Genomic DNA, 25,959 nt, shown 5'->3' on the forward strand with positions numbered 1-25,959 from the left:
ATTTTGGTCTCAATTGTGGTCATAAGTTGAGGACTACCTATATTCCTTTCTTCTATTTTTAAAATCTTGATCTTTAATTTCTTCAAATAATGTCCCAGATCTTGATTCCTTTTCATTTTTTCTTTGTTTCTTCTCACCAAATTTTTCCTTTAACAAGTCTCTTGTAAATCCAATATAGGAAAGTTATCCAGGTCACTCTTTTTATTTGATATTTGCATATCTCTTTAAATGATCAAGACATCAGCCGGTTTCTTTTGTATGTACAGTACAGCATCTTTTACCATGTCATTATTGTAGTGTGTCATTTTAAAATCTATTTTCAGATCAGTTTCAGACTTACTACAGTAAAAATTGTTCCTCTTCCATAATAGCTTTTAAACACAGTATCTCTAAAGAGGCAGGCACTGTTAAAATTAACTTCTGAGTCCACTGTTCAAAAGTATCCTTAAGTATGTGCACTGTTAAGATATTTTACCCCATATGAATAAATAAAATGTTCTTTAATTGTAATCTTTAGGTTTTTGGGGCTCCTTCTTTCAATCCTTCAGTCTCATTGTGTATGTTTTTTTAAGAGTCCTCCTGGACCCACAGCTGACCTTTGACCATCATTTGTCAGCTGTGACCAGGGGGGCATTTGCCCAGGTCCGCCTGGTGCACCAGTTGCGACCCTACCTGAACCGGGAGGCTCTAACACCTATCCTCCGCGAGCTGCGCTGGCTACCTGTCGATCTCCGGGTGCGCTTCAAGGTGCTGCTTACCACCCATAAAGCCTTCCATGGTAGTGGATCTGGATACTTGAGAGACCGCCTTCTGCCAATCACCTCCTCGCGACCAATTAGATCACATAGATTAGGCCTCCTCCGAGTTCCATCTGCCAGTCAGTGCAGACTGGCAACTACGCGGAGGAGAGCCTTCTCGGTAGTAGCTCCGACCCTTTGGAACGATCTCCCCGTGGGGATTCGTACCCTCACCACCCTCCAGACCTTCCGCAAAGCCCTTAAGATCTGGCTATCCCGTCAGGCCTGGGGCTAAAGTTGTAACTCACCCCCACCCGAATGGTATGAATGTTGTGTTCTATTTTAATTATGTATTGTTCTTATGTGTCACTGTTTGTATTCCCTTCCCTACGAGTTGTAAGCCGCCCTGAGTCCCCCCAGGGAAAAGGGCGGCCTATAAATAAACTTTAAAACTAAAAAAAAAAAAACTAAAAGAGAATTCAAAACAAAAGCATTTTCCCATTGAAAACATTCTTATAATGAATTCCAAAATCTTATTTCAAATCTATCTGGACGTAGTCTGATTGTAATTTTCTAAAATTAAAGTTCTAATCACCCTTTTGCTGTTTATCCTAAAATAATTTTTAAAACTGTTTAAACTTGTATTTAAAACTACTTTCACTAAAAATTGAATACATTCACCCAGTACTGTAATTTCATTTACCTAGAAAAGAAATATGCACTTGGAAAAATCTGGCCAATATAAAAAATTCTGAACAAGTATTATTTCTCAAATTTCTGATATTTCTGTGATAGCTGTGACAGAAAATAGAAAATATTTTTGCAATGTAATTAGTGAAATTCCCTGCCTTTCTCCCGAGATAGCTTCAAACCATGGGGCATTTTGTAGGCTGACAAAAGCAATGTGTATGTGTATGTTCTTTTGTTTTATATTTTAACATTGTATTATTTTTTTCTACAGAGATACCATTACTGGTTGGCAGCCTTTGCCAGGGACTAAAGCAGCCATGCTGGTTAAAGTTAACAGCCTAAGACAAGTAAATTCTTCCTCAAGCAATTCCTCTCAGATGCAAAACAATTCAGAAATCAGCAGCCAGGAATCAATGAATCCCAAAGCAGTTGTATATGCCCAGTCTCAGCCTATGGTCCCAAACTCATTAACTCCAAAATCAACAGCTCCAGTAGAGATTAAGCGTTCAATGAAAATTAAAAAGACAGAGAATGGAGGATTTTGTCTGGTACTAACTAATGGGTATACTCCTCAGCCTCCCTCAGGAAATCAGTTACAAAAATTGCCTGCATCTCCCAAATGTGCTTCTCCACCTCCAATATATGATGAACCATCAATTGACTCCCCAATTTATGATGAGCCTCCTACAGATATGGACTTTAGAATTACAAATATGAATGGGACAACTCCACAGTTGTCTCCAAGCAATAGCTTAAATAAGAAGCTGCAACCAATTAAATTATTACAGCCTCCAAGTATACAGCAACACCAGGGTGGAAAAAAGCATTTGAGAAACCCTTCTGCAACAGAATACAGCCCTGTAGGAAAAGAATATATTAAACACATGGTCAACATTGAACAGTCATCAAAAAAACCTCATTCTACCACTTTAATAGTTGAGGGCATTGATAAATCCCAGGTGGGTCAGCTTAGCTCTAGGGAGAGCTTCAAGCAGTCATGGAAAGTCGTAGAAGCTAATGTTCTTAAAAATATGGAAGTCCATAATCGCCTGCAGAGCAGTGTTCAGACTCAAGAATATCCTACAGTGATAAGTCAGCAAGACTCTGGCTATTCGACAGGTCCTTCTCCAAGTTTAAGAAAGAGAAAAGGAAGACGACATGTTCCAGGCCTAGGAAGACCTTGTTCTGTAGGCAGCAACAGTGAACTTACTGTGCTGAATGACAAGCTTATTGCAGAGATGCGTGCAGTGGTAAATAGATCTGCTGCCTGCAGAGGGAGCAAAGGTAGTTTAGATGCAGAAATGCTAGACAACACAAGTATTCTAGAGGGTAATAAAATTACGTTTCAATCAGACTACTTTAAAAAGTGTAATAGCAGGAACTCAAGAGATGATCTTACATCTAGTAACAGGTCATTATATAGGCCTACAATGGAGGGTAAAGGCCTCTCAAATGATCCAGCAATACAGCAAGATGTGGTGAGACAGAAGAGAACTTATGAAAAAATAGATTCCTTAGAAAAGAATGTGTCCGGCCTGATAAACCCATCATCATCAGATACAACACAATTATCAACACAGGTATTTATTAATATCAAACCATTTTAATCATAACCATGTTAAAGTATTTATTTATTGTCAGGAGGTCAGGCATTTTCTAACCCTGGAGATTGGGAAATCATCAGGTATACACTTACAATTATAACTTTTAATTTAATTAAAACATGTTTACATGCTTCATACTATGCTGGGAGTGAAAATTAATTTTTAATCTATACCACTAGATCATAATACAAGGTATATGAGTTTAATGCTATGGTTAAAAGATTGCTTCTTTTGTTTAATACTTCGCTATTAATGTGAAGTTTTATTAAATTTGCTAAGTTTTATTCAATAATAATAATACTCCCAGGTAAGATATAATATACAACAAATAAGTCAAGATAATTATAGGTTTTCACTTGAAAATGTAGATAGTAGAAGGCAAAAATAAATAGTATTTTTATCTAGATGAGAGAGAGAGCGCATAAGAAAAACGTTATGCTGTAATTGTAAACATTTTATGCCAAATTATTGCCCTACATAGAATATTATTGATTTTGCTACATATACTATTTTGATATATTTTTGCAAAAATGACAATTTTATTGTATTTTGCTAGGCATAATGCATTAAATATTATTAAATAAATTAAACTACACTTCTAACAAACATTCTGAAAAATTCCCAGTACTCAAAATTGGTATTGATTGCTTGTCTGGGATTGTTCATACAGTAGTGCTGTCGGGTATAGATCGTCCTTGACTTAAGACTGCTTATTAGCAAGCGTTAGAAGTTACAGCAGACCCCCTCCCCCAAAACTACTTACAACAGTAATATAGGAATTGAGTTACATTCTTAGAATGAATAAAATAGAATAGTCTAAAGTTAGCCTGCATAATCCAGTCTTCTAGAATCAAATACTAGAGGTACCAGGTGAAGAAAATGACCACAATCAGCCATTTTTGTTCAAAGAAAATTATCAACTCAGCTTTTCCATGATTCTTTTGTCTGTTGTTTTTACAGTGCGGAACAATAGGGTCTCATTCTCAAGAAGAGAATAACGTTCAATCTGGAACCAACATCGGATATCAGTTTCCCTTCCACACCATACGAAAACCCATCTCCCAAAGCAGCATGTCTGACTGGGCTTCCAAAAATCTTAATATGCATACTCAGGGCATCTTTCGTCGGAGGCTCTCCATTGCCAACATGTTATCTTGGAATGGTGGCTCCATCAAAAAGCCAATGCTTATCACCAGTAACTTCACCATCAAAAAGGAAGCCTGTGAAATATTTAAACTGATACAAATCTACATGGGTGATCGACAAGCCAGAATGGACCGCAATAATGTGGCTTTGATAACCATCACCAAATGCTGGAGTATTCAAGGTTTACGGGATGAGCTGTACATTCAACTAATCAGACAAACAACAGACAATATGTGCTACCAAAGTCTGGCATGGGGCTGGGAACTTATGGCAATTAGTCTGGCCTTTTTCTCCCCATCACCCAAATTCCAATCTTACCTGGAAGGTTACATTTATCGTCACCTCAGCCAAATCGCAGATGAAAATAGTACGTGCTTTATTTAATAAAGTAAATTACAGTACTTTAAACACCTGTAGATGATATAAAGTAAATTATAATAGGGGTAAGATACCATAATACAATGCAGTTCATATTACTAAAGGTGCTAAGGACCAACGCTTGTTTTTTTTCCCTATAAAATGCAGCATGTGTTGCCCGAGAACCTAGCTTCTTTGGCCTAAGCAAAAGAAAAAAGGGAAAAAAATGAAAGAAAAAGAAAAATCCTTGTAATGTTTAGTAGGTAGAGATTCAGTTTCATTAAAACAAAAAACTATATTTCTATAAAAGAAGATTTTTTATAACTTTCCAATAAATTATTACAAATATTTATTTATTTATTGAATTAATATAGTTGTATGTGACTGGACAGCATACACGAAGCAAAGTAAATCAACATAATTTAACTATTAAAACCAATTAAATATTAACATTAAATTATGACATATATAACTCTGCATTTGAGTTAAATTTAATTTCTAGTGACTACAGGAGTGATAATGGTATGGAAGTTAATTGCCCTTGCCTTCTTCCAGGAAGTTTTTCAACTGCATAATCTAGTCTAAAGCCCTGGAATTGCTTGATAATCTCTCACCCAAGACCTAAAGAGGCCTAATCTTGTTTAGCTTTTGTGCTCAGACAAAATTGTTTTCCTATCTAGACATATATAATTAATTGCTATGTCTTTTAAAGTTTTTTTTTTTACATTTTAGGCTAAATACTGAAAAAACTGGATGTTTATACAAGGACTTTTTTTTTTATTCTTTGGTATTCTGAGGTTTACTGAAAGCAAATAATTAGTTAAGAGTCACTTTTATATCCCATGATTCTAATAGCATAAAGCCCAGATAGAGCACAGTTCACACTGGTTTGAAAAGTTTGGGAAAACAAACATTTTAGATATTCTTAGTCAAAATAAGCTTGACTAGCTTATCCAGCTTGTCCAGAATGCAGCCGCGCGAGCGATTGTGGGTGCACCTCGGTTCACCCACGTAACACCTGTCCTCCGCGAGCTGCACTGGCTGCCTATTGGTCTTCGGATACGCTTCAAGGCGCTAATCATCACTTATAAAGCCCTTCATGGTATTGGACCTGGGTACTTGAGAGACCGCCTGCTGCCAATTACCTCCAATAGACCGATCAGATCCCACAGATTAGGCCTCCTCCGAATTCCATCCGCCGGCCAATGCCGACTGGCGACTACCCGGAGGAGAGCCTTCTCTGTGGCTGCTCCGACCCTCTGGAACGAGCTCCCCATGGAGATTCGAACCCTCATCACCCTCCAGGCCTTCCGCAAAGCCCTTAAAACCTGGCTGTTCCGACAGGTCTGGGGCTAAAGAGTTTTTGCCCCCCTTCTCGAATGGTATGGTTGTTGTGTGTTTTTAAATTTTGTATTGTTATGTCTCGTCTTTTTTATCCCCCTGTCTGTACCTCCTTCCCTGATTGAATTGTGAGCTGCCCTGAGTCCCCTTCGGGGAAAAGGGCGGCATATAAATGTAATAAATAAATAAATAAATAAATAAATAAATAAATAAATAAATCAAAATAATAAATTGAGAAAGAATATTTTAAATTCCAAGGCCTCATTTAGATTGTATACATTGTTCAAATAATTTGTGAGACATGATGGTTTGGGCCTTAGACTCATGTTATTGATTGTGATAAGTGTAAAGAAATAAACAGATACACATGGGCAAATATATTTCACAGGGAGATGCACTTTGGATTTGCTCAATGAAGTCAAACTTGTGCAGATAGAAGAGGACAGTGAATATTTGACTGTCTTGCCATCACTCAGTTAAAACTAATTTGTATTTTCAGTTACCCAACGCATTAAGGAACTTCTGGATCTGAAAAACAAAAAGAATTCAAAATCCAGGAAAAAGAGAAAACAAAGCACAGAGGATGAAGGTAAAACATATAAGAAAACAAAAATCATCATATATCTTTGTTTAGGTATCGCAGATATGTGGCACCCGTTATTGCGGTTGTTTGTACTTTACTATAGGTAAGTTCAGTCTGGAGCATACGCAGGAATCAGCAATATGGAAATAGTAACAAATGCAAAATGAACTAACTACTAGTAAAATCTATAGAATTTATTTATTTTATTCATTCTGTAGAATATTATATATAATAGTCTTATGTATTAACATTTCATCTGCCAACTCTAAGATTAACTATACATAAATACTGCTTCAATCTACAGTCTCATTTGTTTCAACAGAACTTGTAGCCAAATAAACACAGATTAGGTTGCAACCTTACTTTCATAAAGCAGTTTCCATCCAGATGGGATCAGTTATAATTATTGGCTCCAAGCCTCAAAACAGTCCAGCAAAAATGCTAATTTAGTCATACTTCCCTTCTGTGCAGATGGTCTTTTTTCATTTCTTTGTAGTTTGGAACTTCAGTTCAGTCTGATAGCTGGTGCCTACTTTTAAAAATCCTAATAATTAAATGCAGGCAGCTTCTGCTATCAGTAAAGGAGAATATTTGTAGTTTAGGGTTGAAATGAGGAGTCCTTGATGCTCTCTGAGCTTGCTTGTTTTCTTGCACACACTTCATTACCCTAACTAGGTAACATCATCAGTGCCAGTTTCTGCTCTTGTCACAGCCTTGCCTAAAAATATATTTTTCCATTGACAATCTCTCTCCAATTCCCCCCGCCCCACAGACCTATATTCTAACTAGATAATTTTCATTCTTATTTTAAAAAGTGTTTCACCTGATCTTAAGACTGCTCTATCTGTTGGTATGCTTTAGTCTTTGAATAGTTTCTGATTATTTTAATGTATTGTCTTGCATCAAATGTAATATTAGTCAGTATTGTGAGAATTAGATGTTCAGATGGCTCAAGGGAAGAAACTGTCCCTTTGTCCGTTTGTTTTGACATGCAATGTCCTCTAGCGAACTAAGGAAAGAAGTAGAAATAGTTTTATGTCCAGGCTGTGAGGGTTCTATATTTTTTCAGTTCTCCTTCTGACCTGCTCAATATTGGCATAACTTTATATTATGTAAGATTAAAGGCCTTTCTACGGCCATATTCCTCACGTTAAATAATAGATACATAATTATGGGAATCCCCCAATATGATATCAAACAACAGCAATTTTTTTGAGGCAGGAGGTCTCTGATGTTGGAGATAGCATACAGCTGTTATAGCTAAGAGTTTTTAATCTTCATAAATCAGTTTAATCCCTTTTTGAATTCTTTTATATTAGTGATCCTCTCCAAATTTTATGCTAGTTAATTTATGAAAATTCTTATTTGCCTTATTATAAATGCTTTATTTAGTTTCTCCTGAGTGTTCAATCTATCAGGTTCATTAGATTATTGAGATTTGTTGGCTAATCCTTGGATTTCTCATTTTTCCCTATATTATATATGATGTTTAGTTTTAAAACTAAAATTCCTTAAATGTTTTAGGCCTATGTAAATTTGTCCAAATCTACACTAGTGTTTCCAGAATGTGATATCCTTTGTTAGATGAAGCAAACAAAAATGCATGCAGCATTTCGAGTGTAATTTTCTATATATTTGTGCAATTGTATGCAAAAACATAGACAGTTCTGCTCAAATTGTATGTTTTCAGGAACCCCTAAATTAATATGACTTTTTTCTGCATGATTAAATACATACGTTCTAGTTAGAGATTCATTGAAATAATGGAGACTATTTAGAGGTTCACTGAAACATTTATTTGACCAGAGGTACCTAAACATTTAAATGCAATAGCACAGTTGCATCTAGAGATATTTTGTTTTTCACTACACTTGAATGCTAAAGGCATGCTTTCATTTTGCTACCATTTCCAGATCTATTTTCCATTCAATTATTGCCAAGTCAGATCCCCTTAATTCCTTACCAAATGTTTCTCAGTTGATTCTTATTTATTTTCCTTTGTTTTATGTCTTTTGTGTTATTGTTTTTTTCTTATTTTTAAATGATTCTTTTACAAGAACTTTCTACCCGTTTCAGATTTTTTTCCTGTTACCTCAACACTATTCCCAAGGTCCATGTCACTCAGTATTGCTGAAATCAACTGCAAGTCTTTAGAAAGGCAGTAAAGGTTTCTATCCTTTCCCTGAGACTTAGTGGTTAGGATGATCAGCACTTCTGTCTGGAAGAGTGCAATAAATTTCAATTCCACATCATCAGATTTTTAAAAAAATATTTGATTTAAGTTGGTACTTTTTATTTTATTTTGGGGTTGTTGTTGTTGTTGTTCATTGGTCAAATTATATGTTATCCAGAGTAATATTGTTTGAATTGGGTAACCATATAAATGCTTTAAATAAAATAAACTATCAGCAATGCAAAAATAGCATTTTTCCCCTTCATTAATTGCTCCGTGTTAATTTTATCCAAGAAGTAAGCTTGAGCCGTGGGACTCAGGCAATAGCTTTAATTTAACAATACAAGCTTACAGCATTAGAGGGCCCTTATCCAATATTTCAGGCAACAGCAGACACATTATATCTGTTCCAGCTGAAACTAACAGTGCAAAGATGTGTAACAGATCATCATTTATAGTTATAGCATAGTAGTGGGATACGACGGTGCCTGCTGGGAGCATCAGATACCATTCTTCTTTGCCCTCTTTACCTGTATTTGAGCTGATCAGGGCTTACATGCATGGAGCGTACGGCGCCTGCGTGATGCTCCGCCGAGCAGCTGGAGCATCGCGGGCAGTAAGTACACATGCGCATGCTGCGCATGTGCTTTGCACATTCATGTGGTGGACGCCCAGCCCTGTTGCACCGTACCAGTTACAACGGGATCCGGAACCCATCATTGCTATAGCACCTTATGAAACAATCCAAGCATTGTTTTAGGATGAGGCTGGAGTTCAAATCTAAATGTTGATGTAAGGAGTAGTGTTTGTTGGGTACTGGGATTTTTTGATGGTGGATTTATTGTTTATTTATTGTGGGCTGCCCAGTTATGGTACATAAGGTGGAGAGAAGCCTTTTAAATAAATATATACATACATAAATGGCACTTTGGGAACATGCTAGAATCATCAACATTTCCTTAGATAACTTTACGTAATAATTTCAAGAAACTAACCTGAGAGTAGTGCTAATAATTGGAACTATCTCCCAAAAACATAGTGAAAAGATAGGTTTTGTTTTGTTTTGTTTTAATGGGTAAAGTTTTCTACTGCAAAACCCAGGAAGATATAGTCAGTTTTTTAGAAAAGCTATAGAATTTGAATAAACAATGGGGAAAAAATTGTCTTTCTATGTTATGATTTTCGAATGAGTTAATAATACAGATGTGTGGATAAAACAAACTTTGGAAATAGTTTAGAATTGGGAGAGTAAATGGTCCAATTATTACCACTGCAAGTATATGGTATTTTTATAGCACTCTTCATTAAAGAATGTAAGATTTTCTCCTAGCCCTAACTACCATAAATGAATTGAATACAGGGGGAAAATAATTGAAGAAAAAACAACAACCGTACAACTACTGTCTTGGAGAAAGCTGTCCAGATTAATTTCAACAACAATGTTTCTATGAATGTATGTAGAATTCTTAATATTTAAAGATAGGGATAGGTTTAGGATTAGAGAAGATGTACAGATATTCATGCTCTGGGATTATTTTGTTTTTAAAGGAGTTTTCCAGGACCATTCTAATTTGTTCATTTTTATCTGCTAGGTCTACCAATCAGCACTTATGCCAGGTATTGTTACCGAAAGCTGCAGAAAGTAGCAATCACTGGAGGCAAAAAAGTGAGTAATTAAAAATATCATAATTTAATTTAAATTAATACTGTTTACTTTTTTATCACTACAACTATTGGGATTGCTTTCATCAGCAATGAGAATAAATAGACACAAAAAGTGCAGATGTGCATTCTTATTGTACTATTAAGGAACTGAAAACAAAATCTGAAACATTTGCTGGGTCTTCTTTATGGAAGAGAAATATAGAATGAAAGAAAAGTAAGACTGAAAAGGACTATTAAATAAAATGAGCTTTGGTGTTTGGGGTTTTTTGGGGGGGAAGTATATTGTATAATCATGCTAAGATATTTTAGCAGTCAGAATTAACTTTATATAAGATTTTGTATTCCCCTATAACTACTAGCAATTAGTATTGAAAGTAATGAGCCAGGGAGAGCAGTGTTTTGAATCAAAATCAGTATGTTGCAGCTAATTCTGTAGACGCTGCCATCATGCTGAGAGTTTGCATAAATATATGCAAATTGCCACTGACAAAATCTATGATAACTCTTATTTTCAGAATGTATCAGTGTTATGATAGAGTAATAGAACTCAACATGATATTGTATGTTTGGAAATACAGTAAACAATATATCGGAAAAGAGCTCTTTGAATTAAAGTTCATTTGTCAAGTTCAAAAGAGCAAAAAAGCACTAGTTGAACAAAACAGAATTAACAAAACATCTAATCACCTTTCAGCTTTTGAGAGGAGAAAAGGAATGTACATTCTCAGTCTTGATATAACAATATATAGCAATAGCAGTAGACTTATATACCGCTTCATAGGCCTTTCAGGCCTCTCTAAGCGGTTTACAGAGAGTCAGCATATTGCCCCCAACAATCTGGGTCCTCATTTTACCCACCTCGGAAGGATGGAAGGCTGAGTCAACCCTGAGCCGGTGAGATTTGAACCGCTGACCTGCTGATCTAGCAGTAGCCTGCAGTGCTGCATTTAACCACTGCGCCACCTTGGCTCATCCCACAAAGTTCATAACACATGAACTTTGATCACTTTTATACATATACGTGTGTGTGTGTGTGTGTGTGTGTGTTGTGACTCAGCAGTTCTGCTGAGAGTCTTTTCGGGATCAAGATTCATTAGGCAGCTGGGAGTGGTTAGAAGCAAGTTGGGAGATAAAAGGAGGGATGCTGCCACGCCCCAGTTGCTGGAGTCAACGTTCCTTCGTGTTTTCCGTGTTTGGTAAAATCGTGATTTATGCCTGTTACACTTGGACAAGTGCTTTGGTGTTTCATGTAAAACTGATCCGTGGAGACGGTGGAAGAACTGCAGCGTTTGTAAGAGCTTTTGTTTTGAATTCTTATCAGAGATTTATGTTTATGTTATTTTCTGGGCTGGAAGCGAGTTTCAACTGAAAACTGATAAAGGAAAGTCCTTTTAAGTCTGTCTGCCTGCGTTTGTTAACGAGCCGTCAAGGGGGGGGGGTCAGAACATATGTGTGTGTGTGTGTGTGTGTACACACACACACACACACACACACATACATACATACATATAACCATCACAAAATTCTAAAACATTAGCTACTGTTAGACAGTAAAGATCAGTTTCTATGGTCCCATCTGATGGTGATTATGGTGAGTGAAAGACTGACTTGGAATATAGGAATAATAGATAATAAAGAGTAAGAATTAATGATAACAAAAAAGACCAATGTATATGTATGAAACTAAGGGAAATAGAAGATGTCTATGAAAATGTACCGATCTTATTTGTTATGACAACTTATTTGTCACTTTATTTCCAGAGACTGACCAGTTTACAATATATATGGAATAAAATTAACCTCCACCCCACCCCCCCACAAGAAAGAATCAGTACAGTAATACCCAATCAGTCCAATTCCCTACAATTTGTGGGTGGCATTTGTCTCTACATTGTCCAAAAAGGCAATAAAATGCAAATGATTGAACTATCCAGGGTTAAGCTGTTCTGTTGCTGAGAGGTGCATAACTAAAAGAACTAAGCCTGGAATATCCAAAGATATGGTATTCCTTTGATAATGAGACCTGAGCAAACCCTCTCTCTAGATATTACTAGACAAGCAGACCCAACTCAATAATTAGCCCCTGAGCCACATAGAAATTTAAAAGTAACAATCAGCACCTTGAATTGCATTAGAAGTTAGTACAACTTCCAGAATAGTGGTATGCAAAAATACAATGAGTCCATTTGCTCATTTAAGGAAAATGGATTCAGATTAAAGATTTGCATGAAGCAGAAGTGAATGGGTCAAGAAGGGGAAGACCAAGACATTTGTGAATGGGTAAAGTTAATAAGGTATTTTGTAAACAAAACTTGAATTGACAGACAAAATGAAGTATGAAGTGTAGTATAGGTGCGGTGCAGAGGTGGGTTGCTCCTGGTTTGGTTCAGCCGAACCAGTAGTACTGATTTGGCCTGGGCCGCAGAACCGGCAGTGACCCAGGCTGGCCACACCCCTGAACTGGTTCCCCGGTCTCTTCTGCCATTGCTGGCATGTTTCTGCGCATGCACAAAACAATTTACAGTCAACTGCATATGTATGAGCAATGTGCAGCGTGCGCAAGTGAAGCAAACTAGTACCAACTGGTACAGGAACCCACCCCTGGTTTAGTGGAAGCCTTTACAAGGATCAAAAGATACAGAAAAAGTGTAGTGATTTTTTTTTACATAAATTTCTTTTTAACTATATTATTATTATTTCACCCCTTTAATTCTTTAACAAGCTTTTTTCTTTTTATTCTTCATAACATAGCATGTTCCAAAGAGAAATGCTGTGATGGATATAAAAGTGATCAGTTAATAAGTATACTCCTTCAAAAGTATCCTGTCAATTGATATATTCCTAAAAAGAAAAATCTTGGGTATATCCAGTAACCAATTTTGTATCTGTTTTTTTTAATATACCATATTTTTCAGACAATAAGATGCACCAAGATTTCAAAAGAAGCAAACAAACAAAAAATTGCCCTCCCCAGCCCACACAGAGCTTAGGAGGCCTGCAGAGTGCTCCTGAGGGCTGGGGAAGGCAAAACTGCGACACATGGAGGGTTTGGAAGGCCAAAAATGGCTCTGTTTTTTGCTCGTTTTTCGCAAAAACTGGGAACACAGAGAATTTGGAAGGCCTGCAGAGTAGTTCTAGGGGCTAGGGAGAGGAAAAAATGGCACTTCTGGGGGGCTTGGGAAGCCAAAAATGGGCCCGTTTTAGACAAACATGGGGCGCGCAGAGGTTTTGAGAGCCTGCAGAGTGCTCCTGGTGGCTGGGGAGGGCAAAAATGCTATTTTTGTGAAAAAAAATGACTCATTTTCTGCCTCCCAAACCCCCTGTGCATTGTCTTTTTGCCCTCCCCAGCCCTTAGGAGCACTCTGCAGGCTTCCCAAACCGTCTGTGCACCCTCTTTCTGCAAAAAACAAGCCTGTTTTGGGCGAAAAAGGGGCACGCGGGGCGGGGTTCCTGGAGGCCAAAAATGGCTGTATTCACTGTATAAGACACACCAACATTTCCACCCTCTTTTAGCAAGGGGAAGTGCATCTTATACTCCGAAAACTACGGTAAATACCCTTCCTTTTGAAATCCCCATCTTTCTTCTTCTGATAGTATATTTTAAAGGTTAGGAAAATACTTTTGTCTGTGAGCCTTCCACCTAAATGGAAGGTGAAGTACAATATTCTTCCAAACCATTGCACGTTTATTTAGGGGGGTTTGTTTCTTTTTAAAATTTTCTTGTTCTTACAGGGTCTTCGGAAGCCTACAGTTGAGGAGATAATACATGCAAAGAATGCTATTGTGACACCTTCATTGTTTGGCAGTTCACTGGAAGAAATCATGTCACGGCAGCAGGGCATGTATCCAGATAACAAGCTGCCTTGGGTACAAACACAGTTGTCTCAGCAAGTACTGCGACTCGGGGGAGAACAGACTGAGGGAATATTCAGGTGAATATCTAACTACAACTGTTTAAATGATGCAGTAGTGATAGGCATCAACACTAGATCATTCATATATATTTGATCATATATCATATTTCTTCTTCTTCAGAGTATTAAGATTTCATATATAGTTTTAGAACAAAATATGGTTATAGGAAATGCAAGCATCTTATACAACCTTCTTCTTCCGAACAAGTGCCTGTGTTTGGGAGGGACGGAAGAAGGAAAGAAGGATCAAAGGAAGATATCCAATATCTCAGGGGTTGCCACAAAGAAGAGTCAAACTATTCTCCAAGGGACCTGAGGGTAGAACAAGAAGCAATGGGTGGAAACTAATCAAGGAGAGAAGCAACTTAGAACTGAGGAGAAATTTCCTGACAGTTAGAACAATTAATCAGTGGAACAGCTTGCCTCCAGAAGTTGAGAATGCCCCAACACTGGGAGTCTTTAAGAAGATGTTGGATAGCCATTTGTCTGAAACGGTATAGGGTTTCCTGCCTAGGCAGGGGGTTGGGCTAGAAGACCTCCAAGGTCCCTCCCAATTCTGCTATTGTATTGTATTGTATAAGATTTCCAATGCTGTCAGTTTTGTGCAAGGAAATCAATGGGGAAGCTGGCAGGACGTTGGAAATCACTCATGATATATTTTAGGCTGCTCTTACTCATTCTGTTTCTCTGTTTAGGTAAGGAAATATCTCTGAAACAATGACACAATAGGTCATTGGTTGTCTACTTTCTATGTATCTATCTCTTAGGAATGCTCCAGATAATTTTTATTATTTGTGATACTAATTGCACTTTCTTCTGAGTGTGTTATGATTTTCTGTCTCTGAAATTCAGCTTTATTGTTGTCTGTGTATGCTTTCAGAATTCCTGGCGATATTGATGAAGTCAATGCTTTAAAACTACAGGTGGACCAGTGGAAGATTCCTACCAACCTTAGTGATCCCAATATACCAGGTATGGAGAAATAAGAGAGCAGCAAAACTATTGAAAATGTAGTTGGACACCTCAACTTGTTAGTAGTTTTGAGTTGTAAATACATCTCTTATATATATCTCCAGTCTTTCAGTTTCTACAAAACTTTTAGTAATTGGTTTTGAAGAGAACAGTTCCTGCCCTAACCCTTTCTGTTCATGATTTGTGTCCTGTGATTGTCAAAAGCCTGAATCAGTGGAGCTCAATATATGGTGTTGTTTTTCATTTTAAAAAGGATAGAATTAGTTACTTTATTTATCTAGGAAGAGGAGGAAAGTGTATTGTGATTACTCAGATCCACTTTGGAACAGTAAGCACCACATATTATTTATACATTCTATGTACTTAATTTAGTATTAGCACATCAAAGCAGTTTATATTAAATCACAAAGATATAATAAGCACATTAACAATTCCAAGATAGTATAAGCATAGTACACAAAACAGATAGGTAAAGTTGATAAAACAGACAGCATGCTATAATTGTTGTAAATGTCTCTGGGTTTCTTCTTGTCCTTAAAGCTTCTTTGCTAAAGCTGTGGTACCGGGAGTTGGAAGAGCCTGTCATCCCACAACAATTCTACAAGGAATGTGTCAGCAACTATGAGAATCCTGATGCTGCAGTGGCTGTAGTTGAACTTCTGCCAGAGCTCAATAAAATGGTCTTGTGTTACCTCATCCACTTTTTACAGGTACATAGATAGAGAATGCCTGAGCAGGAATCATTCTAAAAAAAGCATAAAGAATCTCTGTGGTTGTTCTCGTTGTGGGAGGTGTCATTTCACATTGTATTTGCAGATATTATGAAACACCAATTTAAATTTCTTATATCATCATACACAGAGGCAGCCTTCAGTGCAAGTCTGTCTAAAGTGATTCCACTGTCTCTCTGAACATTTTCCTTTGAGTGGCTAGAGAAGCTAAATTACCTCGCCTCTGACCAAACCTTTTATTTTTCCCTCTTTATTTGAGTTGTGTTTTATTTGTTTTACAGATTTTTGCCCAGCCAATCAATGTAGGCAAAACCAAGATGGATGTAAACAACTTGGCTATGGTGATGGCTCCAAACTGCCTGCGATGCCAGTCTGATGACCCCAGAATCATCTTTGAAAATACCCGCAAAGAGATGTCTTTCTTGCGCATGCTGATTGTGCATTTGGACACCAGTTTTATCAAAGGAATTATGTGAAGGATTGTTTTCTGGCAAGATAGTGCAAAAAGAGCAGTTAGTTGGCTTCAGCATTTCCTTTTTGGAGCCTCACATTGTTTCCTCTAGAGTTTCCAAGGTCCCACAGTTCTTTGTGATGCTTTCATTTACTTAATGCTGATAGTAAGGTTGATGAATCTTCAATAACCCCCATATGATTCAAGTCAGTTACCATACTAGAAAGACCCAAAGGTGCTTTTTCAAGCTGCAACTGGACTTTGTTTTTTTTTCCTTTGAAGACGTTTCGTTTCTCAGCTTCAGAGTTGAAGAAGTTTCAGAATTGAAGAACAAGAAACTTCTTGGGTGAGAAACGAAACATCTTCAATGAAAAAAACATGGGACAACCATGACCTGGATGACTGAGAATCTCCATAGACATAGTAGAAAGAGTTTTGAGGCACCCGAGAGCAAAATGTTACATCATGTTCTGGGCCTGCAATAGTTGTTTCCAGCAGTTCTGTGTATTCAAAGCCCAAATGTTTTATTGCTTTGCACTTCACTGAGAAATCTTAGGGGAATTCAAAGTGGAATTGTCTATTGGAAAAAAATTGTTTGGAGATACTGGGATTTGTCATCTGGCAATTCAATACTTCACTACACATGCCTCACTTCAGTAACATTGTTACTTCAGGCTGCTAAAGTACATATTCTGCCTGGTTCTGCCATTCAGATTGCTGACTGCTTTCTTCTCAACAGTTTCTCTGGTTTGTTTTCTGCCTTTCGAGGACAATTCTCTTACCAAAAAGAGGTTTTGAAGCAGTAGATGAGCTGTAGTTTATGAGAAAGGATGACTTGCTATGCCTGAGGGTACCTTAGGATTAAAGTTCCAAGCGTCAATATTGTCCAAAAATAAAACTCTTGAATTGAATTTTGTTACAGAGCAAAACAGCAAAAAAGTGAAACTGTATATTTCCCTTATTTTGCCTACAGTGATTTGGGATGAGACTATTTAAGTCTTAAGCCACTTTTAGCTTAGGCTTGCTCCTATATTGTTTGGATTAGATGATTCAGACTCAAGAAATCCTTGAATTTCTTTAATTCAAAATCACTGCAAGCTAAGTAACTTATGGTTGGGACTTCAACCTACTGGATTTATCCAGTAGGACAAATTGCAATATTATGGCCTCTTCCTCCTTATTTCAGCATAAACTAAAATGAGGTACTAAGGTGCTATAAAACCTTTTAGAGCAAACATGAATAACTACTTTAAGGCTCCTGCCAATGTCAAGATTTTGTGTTCTATTTCCCATTCAGCTTATTCTAAGCAGATAAAAATATCTTTTTAAATATTGGGTTAAAGAAGCTGCAAGATGGAGAGATTTAAGCAAATAGAAGATGCAGAATTGGAGAAAAGTGACTGTACTTCTCTTTATCACTTTCTAAATATTTTCAGTGTGCTGTTAAATGCAGAATGAAATAGAGAAGGCCAAATTATATCTGTCTTGTTTTCTCCCTGACCGGTAGCAATTTCAGAAATATAATTTGAGTTGTGACTATAGTACATAGAGGAAAATATATGTTTCCCAGTTCTCCAGTTAAAATCAAATCCATACTACCTCCCACAACTGCATATTAAATAAAAAAATATTGAGAGCTCCAAATACAAATTTCACACATCATGCATTGTAACTATTAAATGGTATAATGCTGTCTTACTTTGGATTTCATTCTATTCTTGCCTAAACGTCTCTGCCTTCTTCAGAAAGATTGCTGCTCTCTTTGTTCTTTCAGTCCCCAGAACACACACTGATTAGGAGGACTGGTGCTTCAATTCTGCTTCTTTCTTTTGTGCTTATACTGCAAGCACATCCCTGAATCTAAAGCCTTCAGTGTTCCATTTTGGAAGTGAGTGTAATTTTTTCATCAAACTTCTAGACAGAATAACAGGCTTGAATTTCTTGGAAAGAAAGTGTGAATGGTTAAGGAAATAATCTTATGGAAAAACAAAAATCAAGTTTGTTAATTCTTACAAGTTGGTGCTAAGAGCTCTTCCTTTTCCAGTAAGAATGTGATTTATACTAGACGTATTAGTATTTCCAAGTCACTGGTTAGAATGATCTAACTGGGTAAAGAAATATATATTTTCCTTCTATTGCCAGAAATTACGATACTTGTTAGAAGGTTCTCAGATGTTATTAATGGAATTAACATTTATTGTTTCCTTTTTCAGTCAATTCTGCTGTAAAATTAAATCCTTTAAGATGATCTATGTTGTAATGGCAAAGTTTTTGTTGACTCTTTACCTTATAGTATTTTTTGAGATTTAGCTGCTTTTAAGGTAACAAATCTGGAAATATTAATTTCTAGGTTCCAAATAAGGCCATCTTCTGAGAGTCTGTTATGAGTTATATACATCTATGCAGCAGCATATGAATTATCCTGGGGTAAAGGCTATATTCTGGGAGATGGACTGTCACATTTCATTTTGGGGTGGGGGGCAGGGAGAGACTGGACTAAGGCAATATATCACATACCTTTTTCAATTATGTTATTAGGCAGATACAAGTGATGCCCATGGATCTGTATGTAAATGATACTTTAAACCTAACTAAACCCAAAATCCAGGCATCAATTATGATACATTTTCTTGTCTTTCTGAAAGTTTCATTTGATGTAGTTGATTAGCCTGAGATTTCTGAGGAGTTAAGTGCTATTCAAATAGGCTTCTTTACCAGAATTTGCCCACTTCTCTTGATAAAATCAGAAATTGCATCTTAATCCTAAGTAATAAGGATTAGAATCCTATTAATTTGTACTTGGAGAAAGCCCCATTAAACTCTGTGGGATTGACTTCTGAGTAAACATGCATGTGATTGTTAAAATATTGGGTTATATCTAACATAATCCTTTCACCACTGTACACTACTGACAGATCAAATTCAGAATTACTTTTGCAGCTTCTAGGTGTCCTCCAGATCTGTTCTGTAGGACATGAATAGAAGGAATTGCTGTTTGAAGAGAAATACATTCACACTTAACAGATGTAGTCCATTATGCTTTTGATATTTCTCAGACTTGCCAAAATGAGAATTTCTTGAGCCTATTTCTATGACTACGTAGGAGATTCCGGATTTCCTTAGACTGGTTTTGTTTGTGCTGTAAGTTTTCTATTCTGCATCTTTGTTCAATGGAGAATATTAACCAATATGCAAGGTGTCATATACCTACCCCACTTTTTTAAATTTTGTATTTATTAATTTGTTTTAAAATGTTCTCTGATGCACACGTTTCCAGGTTTAAACACTGTTGACAACTAAAATATGATGGGTAATTGTTACAATTATATCCCCCCAGCATGTCACTATAATCTAATCATAAGCTGACTGTTCTATAATAATGTTTTGCCCTACCCTTTCTGGCAGCAAACTAGGTTAAAAAATTACACTGGATTTTTCCTAATATACTTGTAAATGTGAATCTGCAAAATATACTGTCTGTTGTTAAATAATAAACATTTTGGTCAATACACCTGGTACTTTGAAAACAGGTTCATTTATTTGTAGATTTAGATCCATTATCCCCAAATTGGAACCCTTTAGATATGTTGAACTATAACTCCTAGTATTCCCAATCTGCCTTGGCCATAATAGCTTGGAAATCTGTACCATTATAATCCTACACTTCTGAAGGGCAAAAAACATATAAAGTTGTTTTATGTTCACTACCTGCAAGGTTGGATCCAAGTATATTGGATCAGTCACCTGAAATTTCACCATGAATATTAAGAATACTTCCAGGTTCTTTTTAGTGCTGTATTTGTATTTGTTTGTTTCTACTCATAACAGGAGCTCATTTGCTGCCATATGCAAAGTAACCCTTTTGCAATATAAATATATAGAAATGGTTTTTTTGCTTTCAGCTTCATGTTTTTATATATTTATATATTTAAGTTTTTACTTAAATATATGAATATATAACTGAAGCTGATCCAGTAACTCTTTTTTCACACTGACAACCATTGCAGCATCCCTATGGTCACATGATCAAAATTCAGACACTTGTCAACTGACTTATCTTTATGATGGTTTCAGTGTCCTTGGGTATGTGATCAACTTTTGCCACTTTCTGACAAGCAAACTCAATGGGGAAGCCAAATTCATTTAACAACTCTGTTACTAGCTTAACAAGTGCAGTTATTCACTTAACAGTTGTGGAAAGAAAGGACATAAAATGGGGCAAAACTCACTTAACTGTCTCTCTTAGTAACAGAAAAAGTTGGGCTCAACATTTGTTGACATCAAATGTTGTGGTTGTAAGTCTAGGATACCAGTACAAGTCAATTTCATCCCTAGTGGAAGTAAAAGACAAGGCGGTAATAAAATAAAATCTTGCCACTATAGACACAACTTTGTTGCTATTTACAATTGCTGATAAAATTTGTAGCTAAGTGCTGGGGATTTCTGTCCAGAGGCATTTCAGTGTATACAGTCAGATAGGGGATCCTGTTTGCTCATCTGGTTCATCATCCTCATAAGCTTTGCATTGGGATTCTTGTTTTCTAGAGGCAGATCCGTACAAATGACCTTGTAATAGTCTATCCTGGAAATCATTAAGGCAGGTGTGAGAATGTGAAAGGAAGAAAACAGAACAGGCTATCATTCATAGATAATGGTCCCTCTCTATCTCTATTTGGCTTACAGATAATATCATTATTTCATGTTTCAATATAATTGTTATAAAAAGAGAGCACACCACAAACATTTATTTGAAAGAATGTGTATATCTGAGGTGAAGAAAATTTTAATAGCCAAAAATTATAGATTGTATAATATTTCACATTTTGCCTATATCCCCATAATTCACAGTTCTCCATTTTGGTGTACTCATTTTGTTACTAATCGCAATCCTATCCATGGAACCACTTTGTTACAATATAAATAGATTAATGTGTTGTTTGATAAACTTTTTTCCGCCTTAATTGCTAAAATTATATGGGAAAAACCAGTTTCCTGCAAACTAGAAATTCCATTAAGGAAGAAATTTCAAAAGTCTATTATAATTTTGATAAAAAGTTCTATTATACACTTGTCATTACAATTAAACCTATAGCGGAAAATTATTTACATTCTACATTTGCATTACCTAGATAGATTCTTTAACAAAGGATTTTACTTAGTATGGTTTTTATTACATTTTATATAGTATCGCTAATATTATTACATAGCATACCCAATTATTGAATTGAAGCATTAATTATATATTCTCATACTGCAATTTTTGTTCTATGCCACCCAGAGGACAAATATGTTTGAGACAGATTGAAATAACTACGAAATAGTGACATCATTTAAAAAAAGAAAAATTTCACTAGCCCTAATTTGTATGTATATTTGGCACTTTTGACATCCTGTTATAAATATGACATCCTTTAATACGGGTAGTATTCAACTTCCGACCATTCATTTACTCACTGTTTGAAGTTAAATGGTGCTGAAAAAATATCTTGCAACCGGTCCTTGCACTTACAATAGTCAAGATGTCCCTATGGTCACATGATTATAATCCAGGTGGTTGGTAACCAGTTTGCATTTATGATAGTTGCAGCATTCTGGGGCACATGATTACTGTTTACAACCTACCCAGCTGCCTTTAAGCAAGCAAAGTCAATTGGGAAGCCAGCAGGAAAGGTCTCAAGTCATAGTTGTGTTCTGTCTTAATGACTGTGGTGACTTGTTTAATAAGCAAAAATCTAAAATCAGGGTGGATGGTTTCATGATAGCAATTGCATTGCTTAATAAATTTTCTGGTCCCAGTTGTGGTTGTAAATTGAGAATTAAGCATAACAAAGGATTTTTCTCCATTTCCCTTTAAAATTTGCTAATTATTTTCTAATATGCCATGAAATGATGGATATTAAATAACTTGATGGCAGTATTCACACAGCACAGTAGGCCATAGCTTTGCTTAATATGGCTTTTTAGAAAATATAATTATCATGTATATATCACAAGTGTATAGGAAAGCCAGTTTGGTAGTGGTTAAAATGTCAGAATAGAAATTGTGACTCGAGTTCTAATCCTGTCTTAGGCACAAATCCAGTTGGGTGACTTGGGGCCACTCTCAGCCCTAGGAAGAGGCAATGGAAAGCCACTTCCCAAAAGCCTTGCCAAGGAGTCTGCTTCCATTATTAGGTAATATAATAGAAGCCATGTAATTATAGTATAAATTAGCTATTCTTTTTAGACTGTTGCCTTCTGGCAGAAGATACAGTAAAATTAAAACTAGAACTGCTATTCTTCTGAATAGCTTTTATCCCAGAGCTATAATTGCACTCAACAATGAACTAAAGGGCCACCATCAGTGAGCTATTGGACAGCACTACTTGGTCTGTTGTGTGGATGCTTGGGTGGTTTAGGGGTGGGGAATTTTTTTGGTGGGAGGGGTGTGTTTGGGGATTATGTGTGTTGTGCCTGGTCTCTAGGTGTTATGTTAATTTCGTTGTATGTGTAAACTGTCTATATACGTACAATGACAATAAAGTAAAGTATTTAATGCTACCTCTTAGTTATGACTTCAAATTCCATTTTCTGCCAAAAAAATAGTGTTACAGATTTGCATGATATAGCAACTAGTAAGACTGCAAATTTAATTGACAAGATCATGTGCTTGTAGGTGTGGGTGGAAAGAGTTATAATGGTGTATCTAACCTCAACCACATAATGTACCACAGATACTTATTGTGTTAAGCACATCAAATTAACTCAAGAGAAACACAACTTGAGGTCCCAAGGCCATATGGGGTCCCGGAAAGATTTAAATGTGTCCATACATTTAGAAGGGAGATAATTCTAAAAGGTACAGATCAGCATCATATCATTTCATACAATATTTATAAGATACCCTAATCTCTACAGACTCTGAGTAGGGTACAACAGCTTGGAATAAAATACAATTAAAATTATAATAACTCACTGATGGTCACTCAAACAGAATAACGGGCCAATAGCTAACAGGAACAGTAGTACTTTACTGTAAATTGCTTCCTTAAGGCAAAGACTATTGGGCCACCCATACTGGAGTAGTACATATTTCCTAATGGAAATCATTCCTGAGAAGATCTGTTGCTTGATCTATGCCTCACAAAGATTCCGATGAGTCAGACCTTCAACAGTCCCTGTATAAATTGAACAGATGTTCTTTTGGAAAAGCATTGGCTGATCTAGCTCAGTCCTTCACCCTGAAAGGCTTTAAAGGTAATGACTACAACTTTGTTTTGGTCCTGGAAGCCTGCTGGAACCAATTCAGCAATTCCAAAATGGATAGGGGTTAACTCTATCAGCAGTTATGACACTGCTTGCTATACCAATTTTCCAGGTCATCTCCAAAGGCAACCCCCACATAACCATCTAATGAAGTGATGATTAACTTGCCAATACATCCTGATCAAGGTAATGGGGGTAATTAGTTGAAGTTGGACAGTCCCCTGGCTACAGCTTCCTTCTGTTTTAATAGAAACTGACAAGCCAGGACACCCCAAGTCACAAACTAACTTTTTCAGGGGTGTATGGCCCATCAAAAGTAAGTACAAGACTAGTAAATAGAGTACAGAATTTCTCAGATGTTTACTGACAAGCAGCTCCAGTTTGGAATGGTTTAATCTGCTTTTGCCCCATCAGGATCCTTAGAGCCTTCAGGAACTGATTCAGGACTTAAAAGACAGGATCTTGGGCTTCAGATTTTGATATCGGCTTTGATTAGCGCATGTGTTGGGATTTTTCTTGTTGATGGGCTAGGGTATTGTTGAAAGAAATCTCCTTCTGGGTTCAGCTCCAAGTGGGGAAAAGACACTGGAGACATGGAGGCTGCTTGGAAAGATGGTTTATTGTTGGACAGGGCCACATGGCTTGAGCCCTGAACAGAAAAGGTGATCACATACTTCAATGTTGGTGGAGAAGAAGAGAAGGGCTGAAGGAGGGGCTTGCTAGGCTTTTTATACCCTGTTTAATCCCACCTCTCTGTTTCCTGTTCCTGTGTAAGAAATGTATTCTGATTGGTTGTCAGGCTCCCATGGGGCCATGCAGGGACTACTCTCTAGGCTGTGTTTTGAATCCAGGTATGGATGAGTTCTCAGATGCCATGTGGTCAGTTGAGTAAAGTTCCAATATCCCTTCCCCCTGCAGCTGCAGTGGAGAAGTCTTTATTATGTAAAAGGGACTAGTCAGGCCTTATCAATGGCCCATTAACTGGGCATGGGCAGGAAGCTACAGGCAACTATTCTGTCTTTTAAAACATGTTTCTTTTCACATCCAGAGAAATATTCTGCCTTTTCAATATTTTCTAGGATATTTCATTTTTCTGGGAGAGGGCTGGATGATAACTTCCCACAGTATAAAAAATTGTATTCTTTAAAAAATATTTGTAAAGCAAATTTCAAAGAAACACTTCTCTCAAAATTCTTATTTAATACTGTTTTAAATTCCTGCAGATTTATAAGCAAGAAATAACGCTTCTGGCATTATGTGGATGACCTAATGAAAATAGTATCAACATGTACACGCAGCTTTGACAAGTGTCATTAACTAATAATTATAGTGGGTGGGGCAGCTGCGCCGAGCTTCACACAAAATAGCAGTATCAGCATAAGCATGTTGATTCATTCACGATTTACTGTTATATCGAGCATAATCAAGAGGATCGAAAGAATTTGCCAGTATTTCGGATTTCTTCTAGTTTGTGGGCTTTCGATTTTGATGAAATATATGGGAGTATACGTCAAGCTTAATCCACCCACTCATCTCTTGACTATCCTTAAAGGTAAAGGTTCCCCGGCAACTATGTGCTAGTCGTTCCCGACTCTAGGGGGCGGTGCTCATCTCCGTTTCAAAGCGGACGAGCCAGCAGTGTCTCCGTGGTCATGTGGCCGGCTTGACTAAACGCACGGAACGCTGTTACCTTCCCACCAAAGGTGGTTCCTATTTTTCTACTTGCATTTTTAAGTGCTGATCCTTTTACGTGCATTTTTACCTGACGATCCTTACTATGGTGGTAAAGCTGCCATGAGTGGGTTAATTTGCAGCCCAAGATTTCCCCCCGTGGTGGACTATAACATCTGAGGGCTAAGTCATGCCGAACCTGATTACCGAAGATTCTTTTAAGCAGCTAAAAGATACCAAGAACTAAATCTGCACTCCGAATACGTGATTTCACATCACACCGCGATACCCATTTTTTCCGGTCTTTTTCTTCGCAGGCTTAAATAGCGTGTAATTTTATGGAAGGAAACGGTCTCCGCTCCGTCCGATAACGTAGTACTTGTGTATGCTAGACTTAGCAGCAGCGCGATGCCATTGTGGATGCTCGTGGATAAAGACCGCTAGACAGCCGAGCGTTTCAGTTTCTGAATATCTGCAACACACTCGAGATCCAGCGCCAGCGACCGCGCCAGATCGGCGATCCCATTCGTCCACCTCAAAGGTTCCGAATGGGGGAAGAGATTGTGAGGAAAGACGCCCCGCAAGCTGCGCCTCTCCGGGCTCCCGCCCGACAGCAAAAGCCACGCCCCCTCCCGCTCCTCCCACCGAAGACCCTCCCTCTTCTCCCCCCTCCCCGCGA

The 25,959-nt window shown here is 37.2% G+C and overlaps 1 protein-coding gene across 1 annotated transcript in view; it reads left to right on the forward strand.

Moving 5' to 3' along the window:
- The window catches only part of LOC116509076 (rho GTPase-activating protein 39-like), an 83,422-nt gene extending 63,547 nt beyond the window's left edge, over positions 1 to 19,875 (forward strand). Inside the window, exons 3-10 of the mRNA XM_032217993.1 lie at positions 1,699 to 3,007; positions 3,992 to 4,544; positions 6,375 to 6,464; positions 10,224 to 10,297; positions 14,029 to 14,228; positions 15,091 to 15,182; positions 15,723 to 15,892; positions 16,195 to 19,875. Of these exons, the coding sequence (XP_032073884.1) occupies positions 1,699 to 3,007; positions 3,992 to 4,544; positions 6,375 to 6,464; positions 10,224 to 10,297; positions 14,029 to 14,228; positions 15,091 to 15,182; positions 15,723 to 15,892; positions 16,195 to 16,389 (2,683 nt within the window). The 3' untranslated portion in view covers positions 16,390 to 19,875. The remainder of the gene's footprint in view (positions 1 to 1,698; positions 3,008 to 3,991; positions 4,545 to 6,374; positions 6,465 to 10,223; positions 10,298 to 14,028; positions 14,229 to 15,090; positions 15,183 to 15,722; positions 15,893 to 16,194) is intronic.
- Positions 19,876 to 25,959: the final 6,084 nt, after the last annotated feature.

Source organism: Thamnophis elegans, chromosome 5, assembly GCF_009769535.1.
Source record: "Thamnophis elegans isolate rThaEle1 chromosome 5, rThaEle1.pri, whole genome shotgun sequence".
Classification (NCBI taxonomy): domain Eukaryota; kingdom Metazoa; phylum Chordata; class Lepidosauria; order Squamata; family Colubridae; genus Thamnophis; species Thamnophis elegans.